Consider the following 23,038-nt stretch of genomic DNA (forward strand, 5'->3'; position numbering starts at 1 on the left):
AGGCGTTTGTGTCGCCTGTTGGGTTTTTAGGATCCAACTGCAGACGTCCCAAAGTCAATGGGAAGCATGTAGGTGTAACATGACTACCTTTGATTACACAAAAATATCTAAAATAAAAGTGCAGGCCTGTTTAAGTCCTTTTAAATCTTTTTTTCACAGGACGTTAACTGAAAGCTGCTAGTGGGGATCAATCTTAACATTCTGCTAGCATGTTTTAGTGTTGTGTTGATGTAAGCCTGGTCGAGGGATTTGTGTCAGTACATTTACAAAGCTTACTGTCACCTCTGTGACCATTTTACTGTAATAGTTCATGTTGGGAAATATGCATATTTGTTTTCTTCCCAGGAGTAAGAGGAGAAGATTGGTACCACTCTTTCTCATAAGCAGCTGGTTAGCTTAGCTTGGCATAAAGACTGGAAACAGGCAGAAACAGCTAGCCTGGCTCTGTCTGAAGGAAACAAAATCCACCTACGAGCACCTTAAAAGCTCATTAATTAACACCTTATATCTAATTTCTTTGATTTAAAGTTGTGGTTTTACGGGGGAATATGGAATGGGAATGCTGGACTGTTTATTCTCCTGGGACTGTTCTGCTTTAAACGTCAGAATAGCCCATTACACAGCACTTGTTTTACCTGTAATTATGTTTATTTTGTCAGACTTCACAAATACAAAATAAGGATATTATACCCGTCCAGGAATTGCTGTTCATCTGGTTAACAGTTCAGTAAAAAGCCTCTTTGGTTAGATCACAAGGATTGTTCAGTTGTTCAGGATGGCTCAGTGGGTAGAGCAGGCGCACATGTACTGAGAGGTTTATGCCTCAACACAGAGGTCATGGTTTGAATCTGACCTGTGACAATTTCCTGCATGTCTTCCTCCTCTCTTTCCCCTTTCTCACCTAGCTGTACTGTTAAAAAATTAAAGGCAGAACCCACCCAAAAAAAAAGGCTGCTAATGGGGACTCATTTGGGTTGCCAGACTTAATATAATAAGATAAACAGCCCTTGCTACATCTCTTAGCTTGTGTTAGTAGTAGTAGTATTAAAATAAAATGAAAACTGGAAGAGGCCATGACTGGACTAGAAATAGATAAAATCTGGCAAAAAAGTCTTGTTTGGTCATTTGACGAAAACTTAATTCTCTCTTATTTTTTACAACCGTGGCAAGAGAACAATAAACCCTGACGCTAATCTTGAGTCTCGGGCTTCAGTTGAGACAAGGCAGATGACATTGTTTAATGACACTGACATGTCTCATGATGTCTGTGAGGGTGTGTGATGTCATGGAGAGGTTACAGTGAATTGATACACATCTCTATGTTGCAGCCTGGAGCTACTGTCTGGGCCTGAATATCATTGACTCAGTGTCAGTTGTGCTGGGAGATTATTATAATTGTTCTTGAAATGTTTTGCAGTCATTCAAGCCTAACTTGAAATGGATTAGTATCATTAGCACGGATAATCCTTTTCATATTGCAGTAACAAGTTGCTTAACTTCTGTATTAAAGTTCACCAAATAAAAGTTTCTTCAGAACTACATACAAAAAAGGCAGCGTAGTGCATTAACAACGTCTCCATGGACTGATCACCTATGTACAGTGTTCTTGCAAGTTGAATGTATCAGCAGCTGCCTCAGCCATTGTGGGACTGACCGAAGAAATTGAAGATTAGACGGCACGGCACAACAACCTACCAAAGTGAAACATGTCAAATAAATATGTCAGACACACCCAGTAAGGCTTTGATGAGGCCTCACAGTCTTTTCTAAAATGAGAAATTCCTGCAGTGAGGAAGGTGTGGCGCCTATAACTCATCACACATGTTGTTAAAGGTATGACTGGCATGAGTGATTCATTTTTTGTATTTTCTGAAAGTAAGAGCTCAACTGTTTTGTAACTAAAACGCCTGCACCGGTCGAGCATGTTCTGTAGCTTTTAGTTGTCACCTGACGTTGAGGCCAGCATTTGTGTTTATTTAGCTCCAAGGTAACAAATCATACAGATTTATATATTGGAGACATTGCATAAAGAATAGATGTACCTAAAAGAAACTAATTTTAATTTTAGTTGGAGAATTTGACCAATTAATGGGCTGATTTGGAAAGTAATTCAACCCCAATTAATATTGAATTTGAGTCGCATTCTGGATACATACTGACCACAATATTTATTTTACCTACATATGCATTGTCTTTTAACTGTCAGATGTTGAGTATCTGTTGTTGATGCAATTGTAATTCATTCAGTAGTTTACAGACTGTGACACAATTTTACCTGTCAAGTGTCATATGAAGTGTGTGTAGTCTATGCATTTATTTCACCCACATCTTCAACACACAAACACAACTGACTCTGATTAGAGCTCCCAAGGACCTCACAATACTAGGAAAGTTAAAGGAACTCAAAGAAAAATGGTAAAACAGTGTTTTCAAAACTGTAGTTATGATTTTAGCCTTGTTTTTGCTTCATAGTTTCCCGATATCGCTTGCTGTGAGCTGCTTCTACTTTTGTTCCTGTGCAGTGACGCAATAGAGATAAAAACTAGTATTAGTAATAGTAGTATGGAGTCTAGAGTGTGCAACTTAAATAATTCTATATTTCTTACAGTGTTTCAAATTAACAAGTTGACACATTGAAAAAACACAAATATGAATTGGTTGATTTAACTTGAATTTACTTTTTTTAATCAAAAAAACTAAAAGAAAACAAAAATTTAAATTCTTCTACTTCCTTATTGTATCATAAATGATGAATTAATGATTCAATTTAAAAATAAAATGGCAAAAACTACTGAAAAAAGTATCCCAAATGTCACAATTAATTTGATGCTTTGACATTATTGGTTTCCATTATTGATTTAATTTGACAACTTTCCTTCATATAAAGATATGTCAGAAGTGTGCCATCTATAAAATTAAATGAGGTCTAACTAACAGGACAGCAACAGGAGCTTCGACAGGCCAGCTGCTGTGCGAAGAGAAATGAGATGAATATGATGTTTTGATTACTAAATTATTATTATTAAATTGATGATTATACAATTGTGGTGGAAGTTTTCCTTGAAGCAGCAGCGTTAGTGATATTCATGATAAAATCAAAACGAATAACGACTGTTTGAGAATTAAACCAAAGTTTGGTCTTTGAGTATTTATTTACATTTGCAAATGGAGAAAACAGTTTCAAAGGTACACGCAGCACAACTGAAACTGTCTTTCTAACCTAAAATCTAAACATCAAAACATCATATAGTGAAGACCTCTGTTAAGCTACCCCTCTAAATGTCTTTAGCATGCTCATAGTTGAAAAGAGGACATTATTAACAGTCAAACCATTGTCTCACCTTCCCCTCTGCTCTCTGTTCTTAACATTAGCCTAAACAACAGTTTTATCTCAGGAGACAGAAACCTACGTAGTTCTCACTGTCGTAAACAGTTTTCGGCCTTCTCCACTTCTATCTAAGCAAAAAGACAACAATGTGAGGAGCTCCAAGCTAGTAAAACCAAATAACTCTCTAGGCTATTGTTCACGGTTACCAACTATTTCACTTGGAGTCTTTTGAATCAACACATGAAGAAGCTAAATCTTGTGGCGTTATAAAAACAATCTTTAAACAAATGGTTAATATCATTAAACAAATGGTTAAAATAAAATTTGCCACCACACAATTTAGACCGCCCTGGGCTCCTTAAACATGTAATTTCAAACCCTAAATGAAAACAGTAGAAACCTGCCAAGGGAACTCAGGCAATGAATCATAACATCATCAAAAATACAAAATATGTCAGGCCGAATTTGGGGAAAGGTGTGATAAAAGATTTTACTTCAATGGAATGATACAATATTTAACTAAATGTAAATATCATATGGTTTCAGTCAGGAGCTGGATCAAGATAATAAAGAATATATAAGGAACATATACGTGTAATATTGTCAGAGAGTGTGGAATAAAATCTGCTTTAAGGGGAATTCAAGAAAACGGGATATTAAGGATTAAAAGATCTGTGATGTCACAATTGCTGCATTAAGAGTTCAGTTAATTATACCAAAGCACTACGTCTTCATCTTATGATTGTATAAGAAGCTTAGTTGTTTTGTAACAGCTTGTTTTTCAAATTAAACTTAGACTTAATTTTGGATAAAAAGATAATTCCAAGGTTGTAAGTATTCTTTTCAGTAATGCACAAAATACAAACAAAATAAGCTAAAATACAAAAATGTACATAACATTTTACAAAAGAAATTACACATTCATTAAGCATAATTAAAATTAAAAGAATAAGAATAAGAAGAATAACAGATGAAAATGGCTGTTTACACCAGTTACATGTGTCCATTGTCGCCTGTGCAACTGACTGAGGCACACGAGGCAATTTGCATGTGGGTAAAGTTGTGTAATAGACCATGTGAGAGACAAAGATGTTGTCTGACAATGTAAACTTGTGTCTCCTCTACAAATCATAACACTATAGCTGGGGGTTATCTGAGTGTCAGATCGTAGAGTGTAAAGGAGTTTTCTGTCACCAAGAAACAGCCGACTCCCTGACGCTCTCATATCTGTGTGACATCTGGCAGCGCGTGCTATTTTGTTCTCTGAAATTCTTCTCTGGTTAGTCACACTCCCACACAGATCATATCAAAGCGCAAAATGCATTAATGCCATTTGATTTCCTGGAATGAATACAAGGTATCTATTATAATAATAAGTCTTGTTTTGCTGGAACGATAATGCATCTCATGAAAGGAAGCAATCATTTGATGCCTTCTCACTTTTTGAGCGTTAGAAGTTGTTGGTGTCACAATATTTGCACACTCTGATAGAAGTGGTCAACAGCTTGTGTGTGTGGATGTTTGTGACAAAGCGACTAAAACTGTGCACATAATGCGAAAAAAAAATATGCACATAGAGTTTTTACAATCAACAGTTTGAAACATTACTTGGTGGTAATTCAATAGGCCTATATGTTCATAGTGTGCAGACTCCATTTTCCGTCTTTGAAATGTTCTTCTGTCCAGCACCTAGCATTCATTTCTCTGAATGTGCCTGCTTTTGTAAACCTTTTAGTTGCAAGTGATGCCAATTGACAGGCTTGATAGGATGCCACAGTAACTTAGGCTTAAATAAAGATAAGCTTGGCAATGATATGTGTCTCACTTACCTGTAGATTGACAGGTACTTATAATCTCTCGGCATCATTCCAGGGCTTTCTGCGGCTAAGCATGTGACACGGAACATAACTGTAATGCCTTCAACAGATACAATCTGAAATTTTCATACAGTCCCTCAGTCACATGTTTGACCAATCCAGGGCTGAGATGTTTAAGGACAACAGCGGTTAAGTTGAATGATAAACATTTCAACTGCCCCAACTTGTTATAAAACATATTTTGGAAATGACAACAAAACAGCATGATACAGAAGCTTACTTCCTGCTGTACTCTCTGCAGCATTGATCTATGACCATTTGTTAGATATTCCCCAACGACAGAATCTCTTTTTGCTCAGAGCGGATGCCTCATGTGACAATGCAGTAAACGTGACCTCGTGATTGAACAACACTCTTCCTCCTCTCGATGCCACCCTGCTGCCGAGGCTCGGTGTATCAGAAGCTTTGACATGTTTTACATCATCTGAGAAAGGCAAAACTGATCCCTAATTCTATTTTACATGTACTGTAGCTGATAGATGATGTGTAATGACGAACTAAGGGTCTTCATTGTCAATACGCATCACAGGATTATTGCTGTTGTATGATACCAGAAAACAAACTACCCTGATCCACAACAAAATTTGTTACACTGTACACATTAGGGGCAGGATTTAGAAGGAAATACTGTTAACATTAAAATAAAAACTTGAATTGGCACACAATAAAATGCTCTGTTGCATAGTTCAGTACATTAGTCAGTACTCAGTCTGGCAGTTGGGACCCACAGAAGGGTTCACAAGATACATTGAAAGTGCTGCAAGTTAATTTAAAGAGGAGGAAAAAGAAAAAAAAGCACATTTCTTTCACGCAAAGTCATGCTCATTTTTCCGCCTCCAATTTGTGCTCTTTTTTCTTCTTCTCTTAACATTATTTGAATACAAAAAAAACAAATATTTTTCAGTTAAACTGGTGACAACTGCTCAATTCAATTTTTATTTTTAAAGTTATTTCAGGATACTTTAAATAGAGTAGGTCTAGACCACATTCTATACAGGTATGTAACCAGTGAAAAGGAGTCTCAGGCAAAATAGTTAAGAACCTTTATATAGATATTGTATCTTGTTTCTGCAACCATTTCTATTACTGACCTTATTTGTGCCACTACATTTTAGCATTTACTGTTACACCACCATTGTCCCTTATGATAGTTACGTAGAATCACGTTATACTCATTTAGCCTACATTTTTGTTTTATTCATCAAGGTGATTGTTTATAGACCACTTGTTTAGTTTACTCATTGCTGGTGTTCTAGACTTTTACTGGTTACAGCAGTGAATCCGTGGCTAAACTACACAAGACTATGCAGTACAACATAATAAAGTGCAAACATCCTGAAAACACAACACCAGAAGTCAGTCTGTCATAAAATGCTTTTGCATTAATTTATTATTAGGATTTATGATTAAACCCAAGGTAATACTAGGGTAATATAAGTAACTCAAATAAGCTTCAACCTCTTTTGTATTTTTCTTTGCAGACCCACTCTTCATCATGTGGGCTTGTAAAACCTGTTAAATCCAGTGATACATTGCATATGATATTTGGGAAATACTTACAAATACAATAAACCATTACAAAGAAAAATTGTCTATTAAAGTAGAGCTGGAGTAAATATTGTAAATCATTGTTTGACTCTGGAGCACACGCTGCATTATTTACAAAGAGCAGAATCTCGTCAGTTATAGCCTACACATTGTGTTACATAATGAGTTAAAGAAGTTGAATGACTTGAAGAAGGCAAGCAGATCTCATCTGGAATGTTCTTAACTGTAGTGACACATGTGATGAACCCTTAAACTGGAATCTAATCTGTCAGATAAGTATCGAGTTTGGAATAAACAACCAGAACACAAAGTACACATGAGCTGTAGAAGGAGAACATGAATAACCAGTGGGCAAGTCATGCGCCTAGTAGACATCATTTCTTTGTTCGTTGTACATTATAGAGATGCAGAGCTCGGTGTGCTTTAATAAAACAAAATAATAAATACAGATTTGTTTCTATTGAGCCATCACTCATTTTGAGTCATACTGATATTTATTGTCTGTCACTGACTGATATCACGCCTTTTTTCATCTTCAGGCAGTGGTGGACTAAATAAAGAGAGCGACCTGAAGGGTAGAACAGAAGTGACTATGTGAATGGTACTGATATTGATGGTATGCTTTTTAATTGCTTATGAAACTGGATTCCCCAGTACATGTTCTTAAAGGGTCCCTAAACAAGGCACTTTACCCCCAGCTTCTCCGGTGGAGAGACCGATAGTACCAATCTTGTAAAAGATGCATGACATTTCTACAAGTGCATCTCCATAGGGATTATTTTCCAGTGTGGAGGCATTTTGAATTTGACATTCGATGACTTTCAAATGACCTTAAACCTTTTTTCAACTTTCAGAAAGTCACACATTGAATACAGCAATGGAGCCCTGGATATGTTCTTTTGCTTTAACTTTTCCTTGGAAACTGCTAAATGTTTTGTGGTGGTTGAGTGTTTAACAGTAATCTGCTTTTTCTTTTGGTCCTGGATTTGTGTTCTCAAGATAGCGAAGTGTCTTATGCTTGTGATCCATCATTTGCATTGTGTTCTCAAGCAACCCAAAAAGGAGGGGCCAACTTCTTAGTTAGTTGCTTAGTAGACCTCTGCTGTACTATCAGTGGTTAGCAGCAGTGTAAAACATTAAAGTTAGTTAATTATTTAGTACCTGTGTGCCGCAATGGGTTGGTGCGTATTCTTTACCTTTTGCTATGCATTAGCCGCATCAATGAAGAATTTTTAATATTTTTTCAACAGGAGTGCCTTGGTTTTCAAGTTGTTCTGGTACTATTGGATTACCCCTGCATCAAAGAGCACCTTGTTTTTTCAACCACCACCAAAAAGAAGCGCTCCTTTTCTCTGTCTTCCCACTTAGTTTATTATTTATTGTTGTTACATACATACATGCACAACACAAAGAGAGAATCAGACTGAGACAGATACAGATAAAGTTTAAAGTAACACACACCTATAATTAGTTGACAACTCTGGTGATGTTATGTAAGCCTGACTGACAGGTGTGTTTACCCAGGACCAATTTAATGTTTTCCCAGAGCAGATGGCTGATTCTCAAAAATCATTTCCAATTGAGTGAACAGTCTTAACAAGTCATTATGTCACCTGCAGTTACAGGTGTTGGATATATTTACCATTACACTAAGGCCTGAAATGTATTACGTTGACCTTCTGGCCTGGTCAATTTGTAATTATGGCTAGAAGTTGCCACATCACAAAATGATGGCGTATCAACTCAATCTGTACTGAATCATTTCTATCACACATTTCGGCAGTGATTACATTATTCCCTGTGGTGTGTACATACCTTTTCAGGAGGAGTGTTGTACAGAAAGGAGTGGTTTTCCTGCTAACAGGTAAGGCGTGTCCACCCCCTGTGTGTGAATGGAGAATTGGAGCACACCACCTCCATTGGTCCATACATATAAATACCTGCTGAGAAGCTGGCAGTCACAGCTGAGCAGGCAGCCTGGCTGAGAAATGTGATAAGAGCATCATCAGCAAAGAGTTGTCAACATGGAGAACTGTTGTGAAGGCGTAGGAAATTTTTTTGGCCGTCAAAAGAACACCAATATTCGTGTTCGTCTGCCGGCAGTCTGCTTCATCTGGCAGATTGCTATGATTATACTATTTGGAGTTTTCGTCCGGTATGATCATGAGTCAGATGTACAGAAATGGATAGCGTACAAACAAAGTCACAACATCACCAGCGATATTGAAAATGACTTCTACTTCAGATATCCCAGTAAGTACAACATAAGACTGTAAAGAAATTCACCTTGTAATAAAAGTTAAATGTAGGTGTTGTTACAGTGATCCTGTGATGTTGGCCATGGACCAACAATGTTTTTTTTTTTTTTTCCACTGATGGCGAATGGTTGGCTATGATTGCCTTCTTAGCCATTTCAAAAATATAAATTTTCAAATTTAACATATTTCTTAAAGCTGCAACAGTTTTAATTTCACTCTCCTGTCTCTGTCTTTGTTTTGTGTTCATTGCAAGATATTGACACAGGCCCTCTCTTCTACTTGCATCTAAGATTAAAATATTAGAATATCACTTTTCTTGGCTTGTGACACTCTGGCAATTTGGCAGCAATTGTATTCCCAATATGTTGTAACCTTGTCATGAAATTCTCCATTTGCAAAGATATCTTCAAGACAGCATTCAGTTTAAACGAAATGGTTGCAATCTCAACATGCAACATTTATTGCAAATCTATAATTATATGTCTATTAGAAACTTAAATTCAGTCTATAATTACCCTATGTTAATTAATGTGAAGTAGAAAATGAAAGTGCTAGAGAGAAAAATATTTCTGTTTCTTTTTCTCATTGAATGCAATTACACAAATATGTCAACTTTCTTCTCTCCAGGCTTTCAGGACGTCCACGTCATGATCTTTGTTGGATTTGGTTTCCTCATGACCTTCCTGAAACGCTACAGCTTCAGTGCTGTGGGCTTCAACTTCCTGATCGCTGCCTTTGGTGTGCAGTGGGCTCTTCTCATGCAAGGCTGGTTCCACACGCTTGACCCCAACACCGGGAAAATCTATATCGGAATAGAAAGGTAAATTTTTACTGCATATTATATATGTACAGTACATTCACTTGTTTGGAGACCCTTAATTCACTTTTAGGGGCCTTTTTTTTATAAACTGTGTATCGTGCAAACTATGGTATAGAAGTGCAATGCTAAATCTGTGGAGTACTCTTTTAAATACAGTGAACACAGCAGATAAAACATGGCAGCTTTATTATACACTCACCCAGAGAACAAACTGGTGTGAACACAACCTAATATAGGAATACACTCTCTCTACAAGACAGGGCCACATCATTAGGTAATAATGAATTCACTGATATTGTAGTTTAGTGGTGCCAAATCCCTAACAAATTTGTGATTCAAATCAAATTACCAAAACCATCTGACATGCACTGAACCTTAGACTTTTGGGGGCCATGCGGGTCTGGGACCGAAGGGTAGTTGTCCACTTTGCCCAGTTGGTAATCCAACCTTGCTTTGACTCCTCACAATAATTCGGTGCATAATTTATTGCTTGTTTGGTCATTAATGTTTCCACTCATTCTGACCTTGTTCTTTTCCTTGTCCCCCATAGTCTGATTAACGCAGACTTCTGCGTCGCCAGCTCTCTGATTGCCTACGGTGCCATCCTGGGAAAAGTAAGCCCCGTCCAGCTGATGGTTGTCACCTTATTTGGCGTCACGCTATTTGCTGTGGAGGAATACATCATCCTCGACCTTCTTCATGTGAGTCTCACCAAACACAATCATCCCACAGGAAACTTTCAAACGTTATTTATCTAGATCTTTTTTATGCTGCTTATTCCTACAGTGCAGAGATGCTGGTGGCTCCATGACCATTCACGCCTTCGGAGGGTACTATGGTTTGGCCATCTCCAGGGTCCTCTACCGACCAAACCTACACCAAAGCAAACGCCTCAATGGATCGGTCTACCACTCTGATGTCTTTGCCATGATAGGTGAGTGATTTATATTTGACAGTTTTAAACCTCACATGTCAGTGTTTTCTTTAGTTCATTTGGCATATATAATAATTTATATTCATCATTCTTAAACCTGCTCACTTGGTTGTAAATGTGCTAATCTAACTGTGGTTTGATTGACTTTGTCTCACAGGTACACTGTTTCTGTGGATGTTCTGGCCCAGTTTCAACTCGGCCATCACACACCATGGCGACGGACAGCTCAGAACAGTCATCAACACTTACCTCTCCCTCGCTGCCTCTGTTCTCACTGCAGTGGCCATCTCTAGCATGTCTCAGAAAAGAGGAAAACTGGACATGGTAATGCCATGTCACTGAAAAACAACAAATCTACAACCAATCATCTATTTATTTCTCATTTTCTCATGACTAACATGCTGTTGTACCTGACAGGAGCATATCCAAAATGCCACTCTGGCAGGTGGTGTTGCCATGGGAACATCAGGAGAGTTCATGATCACGCCTTATGGTTCACTAATCGTGGGTTTCTGCTGTGGCATCATCTCCACCTTTGGCTACATATTTATCACGGTGAGAATGCAATCTTTCACTTCCTAACTTTTAATCTGAGAGAACACTTGAATACTGGAAATGGAAACTTTAAAAAAAGAGGCATAATAAAAAAGTAAAATGAAGCCATCAGTTGTGGGTTGTATTACAGGAAAATAACAGGATTATAAGAAGTAATGACTCAGTTTAGGAGAAGGCACTACAATTAAATATAAGATAGAAAAAGTCCAATGAACTGATGCAAGGTGTTGTGGCACACTTCAAAAAGTTAGTGGCAGTACTGATGACTTTCGACCATTATTTAGTTAGAGGAGACATGTCTGTGTTTTCAAATGGATTTTGTAATGAGACACTTCACATTAAATGTATTTAAAACATGACCCAAATTAAATTTTAATTAAAAAAATTAAATATTGATTCTGTGGTTTTAAAAACCTGATGAGGATTTTACATGCCATAAGTACATACAAATTACATGTTTTGAGTTTTTAAAGGCTTATTCTGATGTTTTAGAGTCAGTAACTTGGATGAAATTAAAAGAATTTCTATACCACAATTATGTTCCTATGCCATTGTGGAGAAGGATTTCTAAATACATGCAGTCCATGATGGTGATATATAACGTATAGCATATTTAATTTGAACAGTTAAGTGAAAATATAAACTTTGAAGAAACAAGAAACAATATGAGAAATTACAGTTTTTTTGCAATGGTCAAGAATAATCATGACCTCTGTATTTTTTAATTGGTGACTACAACTACAACTACATCACTACAACACATCATGTTTTTTCTCATTCTCAGCCCTTTTTGGAGAAATACCTCAAGATCCATGATACATGTGGTGTCCACAACCTGCATGCTATGCCAGGGATGCTCGGCGGATTTACAGGTGCCATTGTTGCTGCAGCCGCCAGTGTAGAGGTCTATGGCAAACAGGGGTGAGGCACTGGCACACACACACACACACACACACACATAGACACACACACACACACACACACACACACACACACACACACACACACACACACACACACACACACACACACACACAGCTTGAAAGAACTGACCTTCCCTTTTTGTTAACTCTGACATAGTGAATGAAAGCACTCACTGACATGGAAGCACACACCCAAATTTCTGGTTGTGCAGATTAAGCGCTGATTGCTCGGATTAAAAGTTATTTTTTGTTCCTAGGTTGATCGATACATTTGGCTTTGAAGGCGATTTTGCAACCAGATCTGTGTTAACCCAGGGAGGCTTCCAGGCTGCTGGCACATGTGTGGCTATTGCATTTGGACTTGTTGGAGGAGCAGTTGTTGGTGAGTTTGTAAAATGTTTTGTGTATTACAGTAATAAAACACGCAGGGAAACAGTTCAATATAAAGCAGTCTGTTTCAATAATTATGATAAAGAGATCCAGAGGCATGGCAATGTTTATTTCTCTCCACATGTAGTGGGATGTCACTTACAGTAAAATAGTATATTTCAATGTCAGTGTTTCTGTGTGTTACAGTTAGGTAACATTTAGTTATTTATTGATGATGTCTTTAAAAAAAAAAAAAAACATATTCCTTGAGTCCCAAATTGCTTGTTTAGCAGCCCAGGAATAATCAAATACAAGTTTCCTGAGATTTTAGCACTGACTACCCTGAGGATTAAAAGTTATTTGATTATATTATTTTAAGTGCAAAATAGGTTTTAACTGCATCATGGCCAAGAAAAAGGTATTGAAACTGAAGTGAGAAGTCTTGCTTAATGCCGTTTCCTTCTCTCTTCAAAGGTTTAATTCTGAAGTTCCCCATTTGGGGTGACCCTGCTGATGACAACTGCTATGATGATGAAGTTTACTGGGAGGTAAGAGTGCTTTTCAACCACTAGATGGTGTTCTTGCCCCTTTTTTAAGAGTGAGCACACTATTAAATTATTCCAATGGATTTCTGGCTCATGATCTGATCCCATGTATCTGTTTCAGGTTCCTGAGGATGAGGAGACCATCCCTCCTGTTTTGGAGTACAACAACCACATGATACACAAGCACCAAGACATGTAAGCTAACTCACACTTACACATCCTCATTTACTACTTGCTCTCTTGAATTCTCATTACATTAAATGTGATTTATTCTTTTTGTTTGACAGATCTGAGTCAAACTTCTCTGTGGAGCAAAGTTAAAGGTCAACACCCTCATATCACATGGAACTTAATACAACTGTTATACAACACTAATTCATGAAGGAGCAACGCTGAAATTCAATTTTACAAGAAAGGAACAATATTTTTGACACACAGGTCCTCTGCCACTCGTCTTGCACCATTTACACATGATACATTTGTCTAACACCTTTGCCATTGATTGGAAGCTTAATGTTACAACGATGGAGACCAAATATCTCATTAATCGAAAAGTTATCCTGAATCAAAACTGTTATTATTTTAGAAGGAAATTTTAAACTATATTTGCTTTCTCTTTCACTTTGATTGAAACGTTATATTATTTGCAGATGCATAATGATATCATGAGAAGTCAACTGGTTATAATGCACAGAAGAACTGAGAAAAGTTTGTAGATATCTTATTGTACATCTTTTATCTTTAAGGATAATTTAATGTATTATTACATTTTTATTGATAATGTTTGCCATTTTATTTGTTATAAATGAAAAGTCTATTAACATACAGTTTATTTAGTTGTGCATGCAAATAAGAAGGCGTTAAGTGAATAATCAATGTTTTTTGTGCAGCCAAATTAGGCAATTTTTTTTATTGTATGTCTTACTTAGTTATTTCTTTCAAATAATGTATAGGTCTTTGTAAGCTGCATGTACGTATTTTAACCCCATTATTTGTTTGGAAGTTTTGAGTAACTACTGTAACTATGATACAATTTCCAATGTTTGTATTTTCCAATACAAGTATTTTCCAATACATATGTGATTTTATGTGATAATCAGCTTGTTTTGTTATTGACATATTTTCAGATGTGCACATTCATTAAATCACGTAACTGAAATTAAACAATAAAGTTATATTATTGTCTTTACACCACATTTGTTCAAGTACTTATGATGAAAATGCAATAATATCATAGTAAAATTATTACAATACTGATATTACTGCCACAACTGTGATAGCCGCCCTCATGTGCCTTTAACTAGAATAAATAACAATCATGATGTGAGAATTTTCCTCTATGCATACAAAAGTAGCCTAAAAAATGAACAGGCCTGCATAAAAAGCATTAAGTTTAGTTTAGTTGGTCAATCATATTCCCCTCAGTGTCCCACAATATCCCCCTCGACACATTCTGGCATTGTTGGTCAGTTTCATGCACTTTCATATCTCCCCACCATCTCTCCTCTGCCGATGTGAATGCAATTGTAAACATTAGTTTAAATTCTGTAAACATTAGTTTACAACAAGCTTTAGTGTGGTGCATGCAGTATTGACAAAAATGCAACTTAAGACATTACCACAAACCAATTGAACCAACCTCAAGAACACAGTTTGCACACAGTAAAATATTGTTTGAATTGACTTGTTTGTTTGACCTAAGTTGAATGACGTTGGTTAGTTTTAACTCAAAAATACATCACACATGCAGACCTGCACGAGAGCAACTAATCACTGTGCCACCTGTGTCTATTTATTATGTATTATGTCACTCTTTGGTACCACTTTCTAATGAAGCATAAGAAGAATTATAAAGTATACCTAATTACTGAAGACTGACATGTTGTCATCAAGTGAACATTTATTGACTGAAAAAAAAATGTCAATAAGGAGAGACTTCATTAATTGTAAACAATACATTTATTGAAGTGCATGATAAAAACAATTTGAGAAAAGTCTTAGACGATTAGACCCCATCGTGACATGGTATATTTAGGAGGGTAGCGATGCCGTAATTAGCTGAGGATAGTTCCCTCCGGGGTCTAGACACTGGTGGTGGTGAAGAGAGTTGCCAAAAACCTGGATGAAGGTGGATGAATCTGGAATCTGGAGCAGGACTGGGCGTTGATATGATGAAGACTGGAGGTGAAGGTGAATGAGGGTCGCATCCGCTCGTACTGAAGTGACAAATGACAGCAGCAAAGAGGAGACAGGATTTGGAAGTTTGACAACAAGGATATGATTGGCTAAGAGAGATTGACAGATTGAGGCAAGATCTGGTTGGACTACTTAGTAGTCGTAGTATGAATTCAACTTATGTGCTCAGGGTTTCACTTCACAGTGTTACCCAACAAGAAATCAGAATCTCGACAAACGACAATTGTCCAAAAACTGTATTGACAGGAAAGAGGCAGATGACTAAACAGCAAAATCAGCGTGTTTTTTTTTTGAGGGGCAGAATAAGGCTAAACTGAAGAGGCACCTGGTCACCGTCAAAATTCATGCCCTGCCTACCAACGTTGCTTTTCATGGCTGTTTGTAAAATAAATAAAATGGCTGATGTAACTGTTATGCATGTTGTTGATGCAACAAATACTGTCTATGGATGCAACCTATGGATGCAACATGTCCGTCAAGTTAAGTTGCTCACTTTCTTGTTTGTAAAACTGCAACTGTAATAATTATTACCGTTCATGACAGAAACATATTGAACAGTAAATGGTCACAGTAGAGGACAAGCGTTTTTGGCCGCCAAGCCATTCCACTACAGAGTTACTCTCCACGGCTGATAAACTGCAATGATTTACGTGTAAGCAAGCCTATCTGTCAGCGGCTCGGACACACTGCTGTCTGAGCTGACGCACCTGAAATAGGCTACTCACAGCTTTTTTTTTCCTGTGAACAAATGCTTCGCGGTTTTTTAAATTTTAGTTACTGAGATTGTAACGGGTAATAATATTACCGAAATTTAATTAGTAATGCGTTATATTACTGCGTTACAGCAAAAAGGAATACATTACTGTAATTGTGTTACTTTTGTAACGCGTTACTCCCAACACTGGTACTTGGGCGTAGTGATATGCTCGCAGCAAGCCTGTCTGAGAATATAGTTCCCGGTTTGTTTACTGTTAGAAGATAGCTGTGTCTCATGTTACGTTGTTTTTTGTACACGCTGTGACTATACAAATCACAACAAGTTAATACGAACATGTTGGCGTTATTTTGTCACTTTTGTCACAATTTGGAGCAGTAGGCTAGTTGGAACCAGTTACCTCCAGGATCTGTGCTAGGCTAAGCTAATGCTGGAACCGTCAGACAGCGTTACAGCACGCACGGAGATGAGAAGGGTATGTATCGACTTGTTTTACTCTGGGGGTTACTGTGAATAAGCTAAATTCCCAATAAGTCGGTGTGTTCCTTTAATAGAACAAACAAGATAAGTTGCATGCAGTCTACAAAAACTGTGATGGATATATTTTGTTTCAGCAGTACACATGAATATTTCTCTCCAGCTGGGTGCCAGCGAGTTTCTATTTTTTGTTCTCATGAGGACACCTACTGGACTCATCTACACTTACAGTTATGTTGCAGTATTAGCAAAAGACAATTCTAACATTTCATAATAAACAATTTACTGTTTGTACTAATTGTTTGTATGAATTTTTTACAACAACACAAATCAAATTACCACCTGGCATGACAGTAAAATATATACTAAATTACTAAACAATAATTCTCTAAAATTTGCCTTAATTAACCTTTCATTACCACAGTGCTTATTTTGGTAAATACCCAGCCGATAATTGTAAATCTTTTTTATTTTTTTATTTAGATAAACTTAAATTGGAAAAATGATTTACCTATAACCCTTTGTGAATTCTGACACTGTTTCCAGCACAGTTTCAATAGTGACAACTTATAATTCATGTGACTCTGACAACTCAAGGACTCAAGTAGCATCAGATTTAAATGTCTGTGAACTGATGCTGCTTGAATGAGTGGAGAAAAATCCTCATCTGTATGACAGCTGTCTACAGCTTCATTTTGACTGAAGGCATAAGTGTGGAGAGTCTAAACCAGGAGCCAGAGGAAGTGGACGTCTGGCTCCTTCAGGTCATTGTGGGCTTGTTTGTTGCCTCCAGGGCTCTGGTCCCTCTGCTCCCTTTATTCTGATGGTAATGAGGCTTGGACAGGCCGGTCAATAGGGTCATTTCCTGACCATTCACTGTGCCATTAATGAACTCTAAATACACAGGGTGGACATATGCTTTGTGCTAGTCTTGTCAGTTTGGCTGGTGGTAGAAGCTTTATTGAGTGAAGGTCTCTAAAAAGGCCTGATGGGGTTAAACAAGTTAACTGTTATAACACTGCTGGGGTCCAATACCTCAGAGTCTGTGTTGTTAGTACAATCAAACACAACAATTACGTTGTTTCAGACATGTACCTTACTATAGATGCACTGCTTTTGACCATCTACGGATCTGTTTTAAAGATTCACGTCTTTATAATTACATTATGATTACATTTAGCTGACGCTTTTATTCAAAGCGACTTCCAATACATTTACACTCATTCACACACCGATGGCATTCAGGAGCAATTGGAGGTTCAGTGTCTTGCCCAAGGACACTTTGACTGACTGCAGGGCCAGGAATCGAACCACCAAACTTCTGATTGGTAGCAACAGCGGTGTACCAGCTTGTGTGGTTGTCTTCTGTCTGTTCAGTCTTCTTGAACTTGTATTGCATAACCACTAATAGATTCATGAAACGAATACTGACACACAGAAGCAAGGCAGTTTTATTTATAAAGCACGTTTAGTACATAGAGGTAGGTTCAAGGAGCTTTACAGAGAAGTTAAAAAAGGGGCTGAAGATTTCAAGTTTGAAAATGAAACATCTGGGGGTTTACAGTTAAAAAGAAATGACTTTACCAGACCTCTGTAGTCCCCTTGAGGACAGTGGCTCAAGGCGACATTAGCCACAACTACCATAACCAGAGCTGTATAGTAACAAAGTAGAACTACTTCCCTACTCTACTTAAGGCAAGGCAAGGCAATTTTATTTGTATAGCACATTTCAGCAGCGGTGCAACTCAATGTGCTTTACATAAAACATTAAAACACAGTTAGAAATTAATTAAAATAAATACAGAATAAGAAATAGTTAATACAGAATTAAAACAATTCATACAAAATTAAAACAATTAATTAAAAATAGATTAAATACAGAAACAAAAAAATAAAATTCCCAATACAGTGCAGTGCAAAGAATTAAACACAGGCAGTATCAAAAAGAAAGGTCTTCAGCCTTGATTTAAAAGAGCTGAGCGTGGGTGCCAATCTACAGTTTACTGGAAGTTTGTTCCAGATACCTGGTGCATAGAAACTGAATGCTGCTTCCCCCTTTTTTGTTCTGATTCTGGGGATAGCAAGCAAACCTGTCCCAGATGATCTTAGAGGCCTCTGCGGTTCATAGTTCACAAGTAGGTCCGAAAGGTAATTTGGCCCTAAACCATTTAGCGACTTATAAACCAGCAGAAGAATTTTAAAATCTATTTTTTGGGGCATAGGAAGCCAATGTAGAGACTTTAAAATTGGAGTGATGTGATCCGCTTTCCTTGTGTTAGTGAGGACTCGAGCAGCTGCATAAGTACTTAAGTACTAAAAGGCTGTATCTGTACTCTACTGGAGTATTATTTTTTTCTCCTACTTCCACTTTTACTTGAGTACATATTTTTGATGAATGAAATACTTTTACTCCAATACATTTTTTATGTGCTGCATCGTTACTGTTACTGTTGTATATTCCTCACGCTACGGAGACTGTGTAGGTCACAGTGTGTGTACGTTAGTTACGTACGCTAATTTACGTAAGAAATCCCCGAGATCGCGTCAGAGACAATGTAAGTGTAGGGTAAACATTTGACATAATATAAACAATATATTCAAACTTTTGACTGCTTTCTTTAATAACTAAATAACACAATACTTCTACTTTTACTTTCAGTACTTGAGTAGTACATTTTAAAATAAACTACTTGCAATACTGAAGTACAAAAAATGTTGAACACTTTAGTACTTCTACTTAAGTGTGGTGCTTAAAGAGCACTCCTACTTTTACTCAAGTCACTTTTTTAATAGAGCACTTGTACTTTTACTCAAGTATGGGTCTCTAGTACTTTATACACGTCCGACCATAACACACCCAAATCTCCTGGGTGGTTAAGTTGTATTGTTGGTAATGTGCAAGATTTTGACAAGGAAGTAGAATGAGCAAAATAAAAAAGACAATATCTCTGGTACTTTTACATTTTACATTATTACAAGAACTACGTTTGGCACAGCTGTACCTTCATCAAAGTCCTTTCACTCAAAAACCAAAATGATCAGAATGTGACTCTGACAAAGACTCAGTTGTTTCAAGATGTTTTTTTGCTTGCACTGTCAAGGCTGCAAAGGCTACAAATCAATCTGTGTAATCAAATCTATATATTACCCTTTATAAAATAAACAAATCCAGTCTTTTCAGGAAATGTGGAAGTTTTCTTTTAAATAGAGATAGCAATAGAACCATTGTAACAGAGATGTTTCTCTTAAATCACTGTGCAAACAGGCCTTGCAGCGACCTGATGCCAGAGGAGAGTGGATGCAGCTTGTCTTGTGAATCATATGACCCTGGGGAGAGTGTTTGTGAAACCACTTGGTCTGCTATTGTCCTCCTGGGACTGGCCTCCTTTGAAAAGCTGCAGAAAGCCTGTAATCAGATTAAAGGTTGCTGGGAAAGGGAGGAGGGATTTTTGAGGAATAGTGAAGAGGTCGTGGAAGTTCTCGATTCAGTACCTGCCATTGAAGTGCAGAAGAGGGGCTAAATAACGCAGCAGGAGGGGAGGCGGGAGCCAAGCTGGAGGGACAAATTGGCCTGTTGTTGGAGGGGGATAATGGGACAATGAGGGAGGGGAGTATAATCAGTGAGTATAGAGTGGGGGAGAATAGGTGCAATGGGAAAAGGAGGAGACTGAAGAACTCCAAAGGCGGTGGCCTTGTCCCATCCTGCCCTTGCAATTATATCACCTTTGTGAGCTGATTGGAGCAGGCTGCAGAGTCCATCTGGGCTTTTAGATGGACGTACAAACCTACATTTTCTCACTGTCCTCGCCAGGCGGTCTCACCGGGCCACTCAGCGAGAGATCAAGGGCAGGATTGTGGTCTAAATGAAGCTCATCAGCACACTCCTGAAAAGCTCCTGCCCTTCTAAAGGTCCATAATACCTAGTCTATATCCACAACGTACTACTTCAAGGATTGCTCCAGTGCAGCAGGAAATTCTGCCGGATGCATGTTTTTTCGCCAATGTCTGTTTCCTTCCGCTTTCTTTGTGTTGGAATTTTAAACTCTGGTGGATTTATGAGGACTATGGTTAACTGCTCCTCATATCTCTGCAGGGTAAATTGAGACAGCTAGCTAGACTATCTGTCCAATCTGAGTTTTCTCTTGCATGACTAAAACAACTTTTTGAACGTACACGTTCCACCAAAACAAGTTCCTTCCCAAGGCTATTTTGCAGCGGCTCCGTGCGGGGTTTAGTGTTGCCCATGACGATTGTGGTTTGTTTAAAGAAATGCCAATAAACCAAAGCACGTTTTTCTCCCATCCTGGAATGCTGTGTGGACTAGCCGGCACCTTGGAGGATGGTCTGGCAAAGTGAGACTACATAATACCTAACTGCCACATGATCTTGACAATCATTAGTGACATCTCCATGCTCTCTCTCAGACTATTTCATTGTGTTATCTCATTTGAAACACACAAGGCTGAAGGGGAAGTTTGTTGTTGATGCAATAAAACCCTTAATTCTAACCATTAGCATTATCCCCCTCACTGGCGATGTCCTATCACAAGATATTCCACTGAGTGCAGAACTCCACCAATCTCTCTGTAGGATCCTTTCTGTCATTGTAATTACTCATCAAACGTCCATTGCCCGAACAACAGGCATAACTAAAGGCCAGTCATTATTTTTTTTTATTCAGTTGACAAGAGTCCATTTGTCTGGGTCAAAGGGGAAAGTCTCAGGGGGGAAGACCTCTCTGCCAGCACTAGTGAGCAGGAGAAGCAGAAAAATCACTATTCATAGCAGGGGAGTGCTTTGATTCGGGCACAAAGGCCACTAGTTCCCCGCCTTAATTGAAAGAAGTAGAAATCAGAGCTGCATTAAAACATGTGCAAGGATTTCAAACTGAATGGTTTAGCTAATTAGCAGCTCCACCTGCCCTCGAGCCCTAATTAGTGCTTAAGAAATAGTATCTGATTATTATAAAATAAATAAAAACTGCTTGTTAATTGCTTATTGCCAATATTTTCATACAATTAAACACGACTGTAACATTTCACATTTTCTTTGCTTAATGGTTCACATGCAAAATAGCAGCAAATTGACAGTCTGCTGTGTTTTAGCTCAGTGTAAAGAGACACATGATTCTGGGAAGGGGAAATATTAAACCCGGTTTGAAATTGGAATCTCTGTTTCTGGCCCATGAAGTTTACTCTACAACTGCTGTAAACTTGAATGCCAGAGTTTTCACTCTAACGGTAATAATTTTGTCCCAAAAGAGGGACATTTTATATCCTTTGTACCAGTGCCCTGGTGAACCTTAAAACATGTTATGGTACTGACAGAGGCTAATAAGAAAAGAGATGGGTTGAATAGTAATGGAAATAACATAAAGTAAAAATAAAGACAGGCCACAATAAGAGAGAGAGAGAGAGAGAGAGAGAGAGAGAGAGAGAGAGAGAGAGAGAGAGAGAGAGAGAGATGATGTTATGTTATGTTATGTTAATGCTCATAATACTGTTTATTGTGTTCTGTCTGAATATTTGGACAAATTGTTTTTTGATGCTTTGGAAACTTTTTTGTTGAAACTTTCATGCTAATGAAGCCCCTTTGAAATCATCTGAATTTAATTAAAAGAGACAATAAGAAGTAGGACTCTTATGGAAACCTGCTCAGAGAAATCCTCTACCATCAGGTGTGAGCAGGTACAACAAATTATTACACTTTTTGGGTCTGTCCTTTCAATAGAACCACTAACACATGCCTCAGAAACACATGCTCTCCTTTGTATTTGTCTCTTTTTGGTATAATTAGAACAGAGACAGACACTTAGGGTTATTTGTTTATTTTCTCAGGAATATCCGATGAATTTGACGCAAAAGTATGTTGTCATCTGGACACAGAAAGGCCTATACTGGACTGCTTTGACAAAGTTTTAAGGCATTCTCATTACTATGTTGCTGCTGGTGTCTCACTGCAGGTTGGTCGCTAGGCAAGACAGTGTGCTGAAAAGTGCATGTAGTAGGGTGCCCGGATAGCTCAGTTGGCTCAGTTGGGGCCCATATATAGAGGTTCACTCCTCGAAGCAGCGGGCCTGGGTTTGACTCCAACCTGCGGCCTTTTGCTGCATGTCATTCCCCCCTCTCTCTCCCCTTTCATTTCTTCACCTGTCAATAAAGGCCTAAAAATGCCCAAAAAATAATCTTTAAAAAAAAAGTGCATGTAGTAAGTTTATCAGCATTGCCATCCTCTTGGAATTTGTGATTGAAAGGGCTTTTACAGTATGTGCTTTAGTGCTCTTTTGCAAACACATACAGAGATGCATGAACAGACACATGCACACACAGACATACTGTTAATACACACACTAAATTGGTCAGGTTATACACCATTTTTGATTTAAGATGTTTTTGTAAGCAATGTTTAGCCTACATATTTATCTTCAAGTTTCCCTTACTGTATGTGAAACTGACTAAGTACTTGGCCTATTCACTCTTCTTTTTCTAAGTGA

General features: G+C 37.8%; 1 protein-coding gene across 1 annotated transcript; it reads left to right on the forward strand.

The window, feature by feature from the left end:
• Window positions 1-8,777: 8,777 nt before the first annotated feature.
• rhcga (Rh family, C glycoprotein a) lies at window positions 8,778-14,135 on the forward strand. Its single transcript, XM_028572912.1, has 11 exons — window positions 8,778-9,006; window positions 9,639-9,831; window positions 10,382-10,532; window positions 10,618-10,765; window positions 10,923-11,089; window positions 11,183-11,320; window positions 12,105-12,241; window positions 12,501-12,625; window positions 13,087-13,160; window positions 13,279-13,352; window positions 13,445-14,135. Exons 1-11 carry the CDS (start codon window positions 8,778-8,780, stop codon window positions 13,476-13,478), a joined length of 1,470 nt encoding a protein of 489 aa, XP_028428713.1. The 3' UTR covers window positions 13,479-14,135.
• The last annotated feature ends 8,903 nt before the right edge of the window (window positions 14,136-23,038 follow it).

The sequence above is a fragment of the Perca flavescens genome, chromosome 1 (assembly GCF_004354835.1).
Source record: "Perca flavescens isolate YP-PL-M2 chromosome 1, PFLA_1.0, whole genome shotgun sequence".
NCBI classification, from domain to species: Eukaryota; Metazoa; Chordata; class Actinopteri; order Perciformes; family Percidae; genus Perca; species Perca flavescens.